The sequence below is a fragment of the Oncorhynchus masou genome, chromosome 32, assembly GCF_036934945.1.
Source record: "Oncorhynchus masou masou isolate Uvic2021 chromosome 32, UVic_Omas_1.1, whole genome shotgun sequence".
Taxonomy (NCBI): Eukaryota; Metazoa; Chordata; class Actinopteri; order Salmoniformes; family Salmonidae; genus Oncorhynchus; species Oncorhynchus masou.
The window spans coordinates 85748005-85760217 of NC_088243.1; the positions used below are offsets into that span (position 1 = coordinate 85748005).

Consider the following 12213-nt stretch of genomic DNA (forward strand, 5'->3'; position numbering starts at 1 on the left):
CTCTTTAGGGACTTTCTCTCTAGGTTTCCCCTCTCTAGGGTCTCCTTGTTTAGGGTTTCCCTCTCTAGGTTCCCTTTCTCCAGGGTCTACCTCTTTAGGGTCTCTCTCTCTAGGTTTCCCCTCCTTTGGTTCCCTCTCTCTAGGGTATACCTCTTTAGGATCTCCCTCTCTAGGGTCTCCCAATCTACGATCTCCCTCTCTTGGGTCTCCCTCTCTAGGTTCCCTATTTCTAGGGTCCCCCTCTCTAGGTTCCCTCTTTTGGGTCTCCCTCTCCAGGGTCTCCCACGTTACGGTCTCCCTCTCTAGGGTCTCCTCTCTCTCAGGTTTCCCTCTGTAGTGTCTCCCTCTCAAGGGTCTCCCTCTCTAGGGTCTCCCTCTCTAGGTTCCCTGTCTCTCAGTTCCCTCTCTTGGGTCTCCCTCTCCAGGCTCTCCCACTTTACGGTCTCCCTCTCTAGGGTCTCCCTCTCTAGGGTTTCCCTCTGTAGTGTCTCCCTCTCAAGGGTCCCCCTCTCTATGGTCTCCCTCTCTAGGTTCCCTTTCTCTGGGGTCTCCCTCTCTAGGGTCTCTCTCTCTAGGGTCTCCCTCTCTAGGGTCTCCCACTCTACGGTCTCCCTCTCTGGGGTCTCCCTCTCTGGGGTCTCCCTCTCTGGGGTCTCACTCTCTAGGTTCCCTCCCTCTAGGTTTCCCCTCTCTAGGGTCTCCCACTCCAAGGTCTCCTTCACTAGGTTCTCCCTCTCTATGGTCTCCCTCTATAAGTCAGAAAACACGATGTCTTACATTCCATACACATCTGTAGGTCTACAGTATATTGGGCTCCTTGACTGATGAATTCATTAATACATTTCTGCACCTGGTCAACCACCCATAGCCAGTCAACCAACTGTCATCTGACACAATTAACAGCTGTGTGTGTGTGGTGTGTGTTTGTGAGCTTGTCATCTAACACAATTAACAGCTCAGTCAACTGCAGGTGGATGTAAGTATCGAGGCCCTAAGCAGGAATGTGGCAGGAACATGGCAGGAATGTGGCAGGAACATGGCAGGAACATGGCAGGAACATGATGTGCGTATGAGTGGGGGAGGAATTATTTTTTTTGAGCATCGGGGCACATTGTGGTCACATGATATTCTCACTGGTCCCAATCCCATTCACAAGGAGGCTAGAGCAAAGTGTATTCTAATTGTTGTCATTTCATTTTGTGAAAGCAACGATGAGTCACATTACCTTGCAAGTCATCATGTTTTGGTCACAGGATAACAAAAAAGTACATGTCTAGCTAGTTGGCTACAGCATTTGGCTACCATTTCACAACAGCCTGGAGTCACTATAGACCAACAAGCAGGAATCAGAATTTAAAAAAAAAAATATATATATATATATATATAAGTATATAGATATACACTACTGTTCAATAGTTTAGGATCACTTAGAAATGTCCTTGTTTTTGAAAGAAAAGCACGAAAAGCACGCTCCAGATACTCAAATAGTCTAAAGAAGGCCAGTTTTATTGCTTATTTAATCAGAACAACAGTTTTCAGCTGTGCTAACATAATTGCAAAAGGGTTTTCTAATGATCAATTAGCCTTTCATAATGATAAACTTGGATTAGCTAACACAACGTGCCACTGGAACACAGGAGTGATGGTTGCTGATAATGGGCCTCTGTAGCCTCTGTAGATATTCCATTAAAAAACAGGAGTGTGTATATATATATATATAAAATTAGTGCACTGTGCCTTTATTACTCCTGTATGAGCGGACCAAAATTGTCGTTAGCAGCGCTGGGAGAAAAAAAATCTCTCAGTTTCTTGTAATTTTTGCTAGATATCTGGCCTTCCAGAATCACAACAGCACACGGACCTTTGCCCCATTGAAGCGTGTGCATAATTTTCGTGATGTTGTCAGCTAATCCGTCTATACTTGTAAACAAAATACCGTTTTGGGTGGATTCTTGATGTTTGGTTTACTGTTTGAACAGTTGCTGAGATTACATTTGGTTATCAATGAAAAATAGACCGCTTTGATGAATAGCCTTACATAGCCTATTGATCAAATCAAGGAACGAAGTGACAACACTGCCCCCACGGATGCGGAAGGAACGCCGGAGGAGCCGTTCCTTTTGTGGCGAAAGACGACATTGAAACACTGCTGCGGTACCTTCCATCTCCGTTGTGTGCGAATTTACCTTCAGGCCACTGAATCTTAGGAATATGATCTTACAAATGGGAATAATGACAATTTGTAAAAACATTTTTTTAAATGAGTAGCATTTATGTAACATGTTTTCAAAAGTAAATTATAGCAAGCCTAATCCAATCATAAAGCGAAGAGAGAAATAATTGTCTCCTCAAGGGCTTTTTGCTAGTTAACAATAGCATGAATACAAAACAACCTACGGACATAATTTATTGTTGGACATTTTTTTAAATACTTTTTTTATGATTATACACAGATCCTTGAGCTGTGGAACAGAAAGCAATAGTCCAACTCTTGACAATTAAAAAAAAAAGAGGTCAAAGAGATTTTTGTTCAGAAAACCTTTAATTGTAATTAGAATTACTTATAATGACATATTTCAATAAATATTTAGTTATATACAGTTACAGCAGAAATTGTACATTCCTTTTTTTTTCTTCAAATTGCTAACATTTTTGTACAAGCCAAAAATATCTGCCATTGTGTTTATATTCATGCAAAAATATTCAGTGTTTTCACATTTTAATCAAATAAAAAAAAAGGATTTGCTGAACTTTTTTCCTTCTTCTGAAGTGCACTCTTGGATTATTATCATAACTGTAATTAGCAAATTAAGATGTGCACTTTGTGCCAGTACACAATATTTAAGCAAGTAAAACTAAATTAAGGCCATTCCAACTTGTGTGCTAAAAATGAATAAAAATACATAAATAGAAACGTTTCCATTTTTGTGTACAGTTCAGTTCATGACTGGTTATTTGTGTCCATCTCTATCACTGGGTGGTGAGTGCATCACCACAACCAGGGCATCTGATATATTAAAAAAACAACAGAATCAAACAGCTGTTGTTATCAGCAATTACTAACAAATCATAACATGCTAGTTGAATTTCATACTTTTAAAATGTTCATATTGCACTGTCCTATATGCCAAATATTATATGAACTTCCTTCATTGTCAATAATATTTGACATTATGATAGGTCAGGTTGATATGAAGGGGAGGAAGTCCTATCTGTTCAATGGAGGGTTTCCCCATCAGTGAACATTCCTACCACTTCCATACTTTGAACGTTGATCTGCTGAGCAATTAAGTTAAACATACAATTCTTGTTGTAGAATGTGTCAGTGTTCTAGAATACGTTAGACCTTGTTGAAGTTGTCTATTCAGAGCAGTAAGTGTCATTTCCATCTTGAATAACATAATAAACAAAGTAAGCCTTGTCCGAGCCCCTGCCCCTTGTCCCGTAGGGCAGGAGCCTATCAGGGTCAGGGTAAATTCCAGAAATTCAATTCCAATTCAATTATTTCTGCCTTTTCATTTACCATGTATTGAATTCTAATTCCAGGTCGATTCTGAATTGAATTAAAATTCAATTTAAATAGGAATTGACCCCAACCCTGGAGCCTATCTCCTGTTTCTGTAGCATGAGGCAGCTTGATGTACAAGTACACGCCCTGGACAGGTCGCTAGTAATAATGCACCTTAATAAGCAATTGGTTACAATAAATCTATATAGCATTGTCCCAAGTGCAGTGATCCTTCACATGGTCAGGGCATAGAGTTCAATCCATAACTATTGAATGGATGAGTGAATATCATGGTGGTTGAGTGGAGGTACATGATATGACTAGTTCCTAGTTTGCTGCATATTCAACACTGGATAGCATCTTATTTAATGGATAGTTTTGTCTGAGGAAGTCAAAACTGAGGAAAGATTCATGTACTGAAATATTACAGCCAACAAATAAATACTGTATCTATCAACAAATCATTCAGCACTTTCAGAACATATTGATTACTGTGCTGATATTTTAAAAGGCCCTTTATGTTTTAACCCTATTCTAACAATGGATTTTTATAAATGCATAGTTTTGGGTAAAGCATAACATTATAAATTACATAAGTATGCCCCATGTAGAAAAGTACATTTTCCGGGATACAATAACACCACTGAAAAAACATAGACCTTCAAATCAATTTACCCACATGGACTGTGTCTGTTAAAAACACACATATCTTATGACAAATACTGCCTCAACTGGAAGGTAAATATGAATTACTGGAAGATAATACGAATTTAAGAAATAATTGACCGAAATGTAAAATATTGTTATAATCTCTTGTGCAAGTCCATCAAGCCTCAAACATCAAACTACCTCAAACTATCATTAACACATTAGAAACATCTATGACCTGTTAAAGTAATGGATTACACTTTTCAACAAGAAGAAGAAAACAGGGATGAAGAAGCAGAGAAAACGTTTCATATCAAAATATATAATATTGTTAATTGAATAGCATCATATTACCACAAAAAGAAATGGAAGCACTTTATCCACACACTGGGAAGTCAATGGAAAGAACTGAATCAATCTAAGTTACGACAACAAAACCTAAACAATATCCTGAACCAGTGCATAATATCTGTTGCGAAGGTGTTCTGGCATCTTTCCCCTTATGTCGTCATATTCAAAACCGAACCAGGAAGGCAATGATCATAGGTTAACAAAATACTTATTTGGTTTGGAATAAAAACCAAGTAGAGGAAAATAACATTTGGCATTAAAGTTAAATGCAAAAACTCACTTGACCAGTGTTTATTTCAACTGTGTCCGAGTCTCCCATCCATGACAATGTGTCTCAGGCCATACTTCCTGTGGTAGCAGTAGTGTAGTCTTTATTTCTGGGGCTTGGTGACAGCACTTTAGGCTAGCTAAACAATGTCCCAGAGGTGGGGCTACAGAGAGCAGAGAGTCTTAAATATGCAATATGAAAAGCCACTGTAGCTTGGCCCGTTTGTAGTTGAATGTAAATGCGTGGAGAATGATGGGCCTAGGAGGAGGGTGAATAGTTTACATTATGCTTAAGGGTGTAGATCTGAAGGCCTCGTGTGTGTTTGTATGTATGTCCACCATTGGAAAGATGAGCACTGTGATCTGTGATGTCTTAAATTAAAAAACTTGATGGCTCACAAGTTCAAACAGATTCATGATAATGTTTTGTAAATGGTAAAGCTAATTTAAAAAATAATTGCATATATTAATTATTGCATAGAAAAGCCTGGTGAGAAGTAATGGATTTCAGTATCTTAAATCAAACCACTGACTAGTTGAATGAATGTATCAATCAATCAGTTTCACGGTATACTGTAGTATTGTGAACTATAACATTACTGCATTATACACCAATGAGAACATTGTGCCGATCATTGTTGTTAAAGTATCAAACTATTTTCCATGATTTTGAGTGAATATCTTTTAGGCATATTTAGTAAATGATGATAATAATGCATATGTTTTTTTTAGCTACATTATTAATATGTGTAAATATATTAATGGTAATAATTGTTAAGGTACAGTAGGTGTTTTCTTGTTTTAATCTTAACTCACTACATTTTTCTCCATTGCCTGCTGGGTATCTTACCGTAACTGGGTAATAAACTATGAAAATAACGAAACAAATGTTAACAGTACAGCTTCAATGAAACGAGTAGGAAGAATCAGGATTAAATTATTATTATTTTTCCAGTGTAGATTCACTTTTCATGAATTATATTTTGATTTAAGTACCAAATCCTTAAAAAAAAGCACATGGATAAATGAATTAATGAATGCAACAATGAGGATATGTGAATGATGACAAATGTCCCTTTAGAATTTAGAGTTCCCAAGAAGAGCTTGAGCTGATTACAGCAACATGATATATACTTGACACTAAAATTAAAAACGATATGCAATTGAGAAATAAAGTTAAGGGCAGACAGAGGAACACGTTGACCACAGCGGTGAGAAACAATAGAATAGTATTTTGACTCATCAAGTTTCCTTCATATAGTTGATAGCAGCATCAACCACATCTCAGATTCTGTTAAGGGCTCAGGGAGCGTTGATAAGTGCTTGCAACACACATTGAAGCTAATTGAGATATATAGGACCACACGATCCTTGCGACACTTTATTAACGGAAACACTAAAATCGTCTTAGTATCCTTTTAAAAATCCATCCCTCGTGTTCCATCCAGACATCTGCCTTTCGAGAGCAATAACAGTTTTTAAATATATGATAGATAGATATATACTATATTACAGTGCTGTGTGTTTCCCCAACTTCTTCTTCTTCTTCTTTAGAATGCAGTGTCTGTCTTCTTTGAGTTGCGAAGATAAAACTAACACTTCTTAGAAGAACATCTCTTTCTTTCTAAATTCTCAGTTATCATAAATTCCCGGATGTATCGGTAAAACTCGTAACATTTTACTGATTTATCGTTTTGTAAATATTTTGCCACATTCATATATCATGCATTTTACTGCATTGCTATTGCACTGGTCCGGATTATTCAGGTTGAAAAGAGGAGGGGGGGAATAAAATAAAATAACAAATATTGATAAATTACCTTTTGCCAAGGCGATAGCCACCAAAAGCAAGTGAGCAAGTGAAGAGCGAGGAGTATTGGGGTTTGGGAGCAGGATGGTGTGGTATTGAACTCTCTCTCTTCCCTTGCTCACGTCATCTGGTGTACATCCGTGCTTCGGATGATCTTGTATACGAGCCAGTAGAAAATATTAAAAATGAGGAAGACTAGCGGGAAAGCCACGCGAGAGACCGTGTCGATCCTCTTCGCGCGGCCGATGAAGAGCTTGCGCATCTCTTCCACCGTTTTCTCCTGAGGGCCGGCAGTGGCGGTCGGGGCGTTGTTGTTGTTCCCTTTGATGGCCATGCCGTCTTTGGCCTGCAGGCAGGCTGGGCCCATGCCATAGGCTGTGAAGCTGAACCGGCCCTCACCGCCCTCATCCTCCTGTAACACAGCCGAATATTCATTCTGTTAGGAATCAAAAAACACATTACACATTTGATATCCAGGACTGCTCTCTCTCTGTATATCTCTTAAAGGACCACACCGTAAGTCGTAAAAACATATGTTGAAAATCATAGTGGGCATTCAAAGAAAAAGCTCTAAACAGACTTAAATCATAGTGGGCCGTCAAAGAAAAGGCTCTAAACAGACTTAAATCATAGTGGGCCGTCAAGGAAAAGGCTCTAAACAGACTTAAATCATAGTGGGTCTTCAAGGAAAAGGCTCTAAACAGACTTAAATCATAGTGGGTCTTCAAGGAAAAGGCTCTTAACAGATTTAAATCATAGTGGGTCTTCAAGGAAAAGGCTCTAAACAGACTTAAATCATAGTGGGCCGTCAAGGAAAAGGCTCTAAACAGACTTAAATCATAGTGGGTCTTCAAAGAAAAGGCTCTAAACAGACTTAAATCATAGTGGGTCTTCAAGGAAAAGGCTCTAAACAGACTTAAATCATAGTGGGTCTTCAAAGAAAAGGCTCTAAACAGACTTAAATCATAGTGGGTCTTCAAAGAAAAGGCTCTAAACAGACTTAAATCATAGTGGGTCTTCAAAGAAAATGCTCTAAACAGACTTAAATCATAGTGGGTCTTCAAAGAAAAGGCTCTAAACAGACTTAAATCATAGTGGGCCGTCAAGGAAAAGGCTCTTAACAGATTTCATGAATTGACAACACATATAATGGCTGTGAAACATATGGTTGAGCCTTAACAATTAAAGTCCAACATGATCCAGATACTATCTCATTAACCATATTGATATGCATTGTGATAAGTATGGATTGCATGGGTCGACGATTCACATTTTAGCTATGACATCACTCAAAATAACAAATATTGATAAATTGAGGCAAGGTTTGCACATGTTATAAAGGACATGCTATCTCACGTTATCTCGATATCATACTACGTAAATTGCATTTTCCTATTGACTGCAATTTCATTACAGGTAGCTGGCTAACACAATCCCTGCCTCCACAATACCTCATCACACACAAACAATCAGGGTCCCTTATCTGTCTTTGCTTGGTGTGAAAAATGTAAATGTCCTCCTGTCCTTGTCTAAAATACAAGCCTTAGTTTTCTAGGTTCCATTTGTAGACTCCATGTCCTCCTTCTGTCCTTGTCTTTATACCTCCACATTTATAACTGTTCATGTGTGTTGGGCTGAATGAATGAACACACACACACACACACACACACACACACACACACACACACACACACACACACACACACACACACACACACACACACACACACACACACACACACACACACACACACACACACACACACACACACACACACACACACACACACACACACACACACACACGAGGAGGGGAGACGGCGTTTCTCCTTTCTCCTCCATTTTGGATCTTCTCCTCCACTCCACTAACAGTGCCTGAGACATCTAATGCTGGCTACGTTGTGCGTCAACCTTCCCTTGTCCTTCAGTGGCGCTGGCCCACCATTTGTAAGTATTCATTCCTCCTGCCGTATGATTAATGTGTTGACTGGGGGACGTGACGTGGAGCAGTAAAGAGGGACGGTGGAGGATGGCGTCCCAAAATGGCATCCTATTCCCTACATAGTGCACTACTTTCGACTTAGGCCTATGGTCAAAAGTAGTGTACGATGTAGGGAATAGGATGCTATTTGAGACACATATATTTTCACACCGCCCAGCCCAGGCTGTCTGATTCATTACCCCCTAATTCAACATTCCACCATTAAAGCAGTAAGCTGGGCAGAGACTCTTATTGTATGAAGGGGAGATAAATAGTGAGAGAGAGGAATGGTGCCCTTTGGGTTTGTGTATGGTGAGGGAGACAATGTATGGCTTGGAACGAAAGCTGTATCAGGCTCAACCCTCCCTCCCTCCCTCCCTCCCTCCCTCCCTCCCTCCCTCCCTCCCTCCCTCCCTCCCTCCCTCCCTCCCTCCCTCCCTCCCTCCCTCCCTCCCTCCCTCCCTCCCTCCCTCCGTCTTTTTGCATTTGCAAGTCAGAGAGAAAATCCCCAAACAAATCCAATTTTGATAAACCCCCATATCTATTGGGTGAAACACCACAGTGTGTCATCACAGCAGCAAGAGTGGCAACCAGTGAAGAACAAACACCATTGTAAATAAAACCAATATTTATGTTTATTTATTTTATTTATGTGCACATCATTAAAACACTGTATATAGCCATAATATGACATTTGAAATGTCTCTCTTCTTTTCCAACTCCTGTGTGTGTAATGCATACTGTCAAATTTTAATTGTTTATTCCACTTTTGTTAATTATCTATTTGACTTGCTATGGCAATATAAACACATGTTTCCCATGCCAATAAAGCCCTTTGAATTGAGATTGAATTGAAAGAGAGGTGACCGGTTGGTTAGTGGTTTGGTGTCTAGTGAGACACAGAGAGAAGGACATCTTGACTCCTCGATCCATCACATTATTTCCTCATGATAGATGCCTGTATATCTCTTAGTGTGTGGTGATGTGATTAATGGCTGAGGTTAAAGAGAACCGTAAAGCCAACTAGTTGGAGGCTCCTTCCTATGTTTTTTCTCATTTTGGGAAGTGTCACGACGAACCATCATCACCTTCTCCTTGAGGAGTTGGTGCCTTGCCGTTCATTTCATGATTTCCCAAAGCAATTTAGCCCAATGCCAATACGTCCCAGTCATTCCAATTGGATTTGTTTTTCCTTTCCTTTTTCAATATCACTCTTTTACATTGAGGATTGGTATATTCATTATTAAAGGATCAGGTCATCTGAGAAGAATGTTGAAGTATCAGTAATGTTAAGGGCTGGTTTCCCGGACACAAAGTCAAATAAAACAAATACCCGTCTCGTCTCGGACTGACTTCTTTGAACATGACATTTTGCTTCACAGTTGAAACACAACTAAATTGTCTCTCTCACCGGTTCTTGCCTCAGAACGGCAGAAATTCTGGATTTTAGACATTGTTAATATAAACCTGTTTAAAACTGTATTTCACAGTCGCAACATACCAAACAAATAGTGTCGCAGAGTGTCCCTATCATCTTTACAACCAGTACTGCACTAGTTGTTACTTAAAAATGACATCAAACATGATTTTAGACTATGTTTATTGAAAACTGTTTAAAAAGCCACAGTATCGATCATTTCTGCGTTGTACTAGTTGCATTGTCGATACTGTCTGAATACGTGATTTAAGGCCATGGTCACGTAAATCTGTTTAGAGATATAAGTCACAGTTGAAACACAACTAAATAGGTCCCTTATCATCTCTCTCACTCGTGCTCTACGGGTTTTTGCCTCTGAACGGAGGAAATTCTGGATTTTAGACAATGTTAATGTAAAACTGTTTACAAATATTCTTCACAGTTGAAACACAACTAAATTTTAACATCTTTATACTACGTAATATATTTTGTACTTTTTAAATATTTTGTCCTCCAATAACTTGTCTTTTGTTCTATGTTATTATCTTTTACTTCGCAGAGAAAATGATAAATTCACATAATTGAGCCCCTTCATGTCCTGCAGACACTGGCAGAGAGGAGCTTCCACTTGATTTACCTAGCTAATCCAGTCTTATTTACCTAGCTAATCCAGTTTTATTTACCTAGCTAATCCAGTCTTATTTACCTAGCTAATCCAGTTTTATTTACCTAGCTAATCCAGTTTTATTTACCTAGCTAATCCAGTCTTATTTACCTAGCTAATCCAGTTTTATTTACCTAGCTAATCCAGTCTTATTTACCTAGCTAATCCAGTTTTATTTACCTAGCTAATCCAGTTTTATTTACCTAGCTAATCCAGTTTTATTTACCTAGCTAATCCAGTTTTATTTAACTAGCTAATCCAGTCTTATTTACCTAGCTAATCCAGTTTTATTTACCTAGCTAATCCAGTTTTATTTACCTAGCTAATCCAGTCTTATTTACCTAGCTAATCCAGTTTTATTTACCTAGCTAATCCAGTTTTATTTACCTAGCTAATCCAGTTTTATTTACCTAGCTAATCCAGTCTTATTTACCTAGCTAATCCAGTTTTATTTACCTAGCTAATCCAGTCTTATTTACCTAGCTAATCCAGTCTTATTAACCTAGCTAATCCAGTTTTATTTACCTAGCTAATCCAGTTTTATTTACCTAGCTAATCCAGTTTTATTTACCTAGCTAATCCAGTTTTATTTACCTAGCTAATCCAGTTTTATTTACCTAGCTAATCCAATTTTATTTACCTAGCTAATCCAGTTTTATTTACCTAGCTAATCCAGTCTTATTTACCTAGCTAATCCAGTTTTATTTACCTAGCTAATCCAGTTTTATTTACCTAGCTAATCCAGTTTTATTTACCTAGCTAATCCAGTTTTATTTACCTAGCTAATCCAGTCTTATTTACCTAGCTAATCCAGTTTTATTTACCTAGCTAATCCAGTTTTATTTACCTAGCTAATCCAGTTTTATTTACCTAGCTAATCCAGTTTTATTTACCTAGCTAATCCAGTCTCTTATCCCCTGTTGTTCTCAGACGTGGTGGTACAGTACAACCTCAGAACACACACACCCGAGACGATCCCGTGTGAAAGATTCCACTTGAACAGTAGCTAATCAAGCCTCATGAGCTGATTATCCTGGATCAATCAGGAAGTGTGGTCCTAATAAGGCCCTGTTATCGTTAGCCAGCGGAACACTGGAACACTGTATCTGCAGTCTAGGGGTCACATCATGTCACCTAGTTATTAATATATCTCAGTTTGGACTGGAGGGGAAAAGAAAAGGATAGCTGAAAGAAAGTAGCTATCCATTTAGCTGAGACGTTTCTGGACGCTAATATTTTAGACTAGAGTTGAGTTTTTTGGGTTTCTTTTAGTGACTGCCTGGCATGGAGGCATTGGCCGACGAGCATCACAAATGAACCACAGACAAATGTCTTCCTTTTTAAAACCATGGAAAAACCATGGAATTACAGTAGGTTACCGAATGGAATACATTTTGTGCACTAACAAATAGTTATCTTACAAATCCAATTTGTACTACTGAACAAAAATATAAACCTAACATGTAAATGTTTCATGAGCGGAAATGTAAATGTTTGTAAATGTTTCATGTTTCATGAGCGTAAATAAAAGATCCCAGAAATGTTCCATACGCACAAAAAGCTTATT

General features: G+C 38.6%; 1 protein-coding gene across 2 annotated transcripts in view; it reads right to left on the bottom strand.

Annotated features, from left to right (window-relative positions):
- Window positions 1-2529: 2529 nt before the first annotated feature.
- Window positions 2530-12213, bottom strand: part of LOC135526748 (glycine receptor subunit alphaZ1-like) — an 89386-nt gene continuing 79702 nt past the window's right edge. For both annotated transcript variants that reach the window (XM_064955374.1, XM_064955373.1), the window contains one exon: window positions 2530-6996. In XM_064955374.1, the coding sequence (XP_064811446.1) occupies window positions 6703-6996 (294 nt within the window). In that variant the 3' untranslated portion in view covers window positions 2530-6702. The remainder of the gene's footprint in view (window positions 6997-12213) is intronic.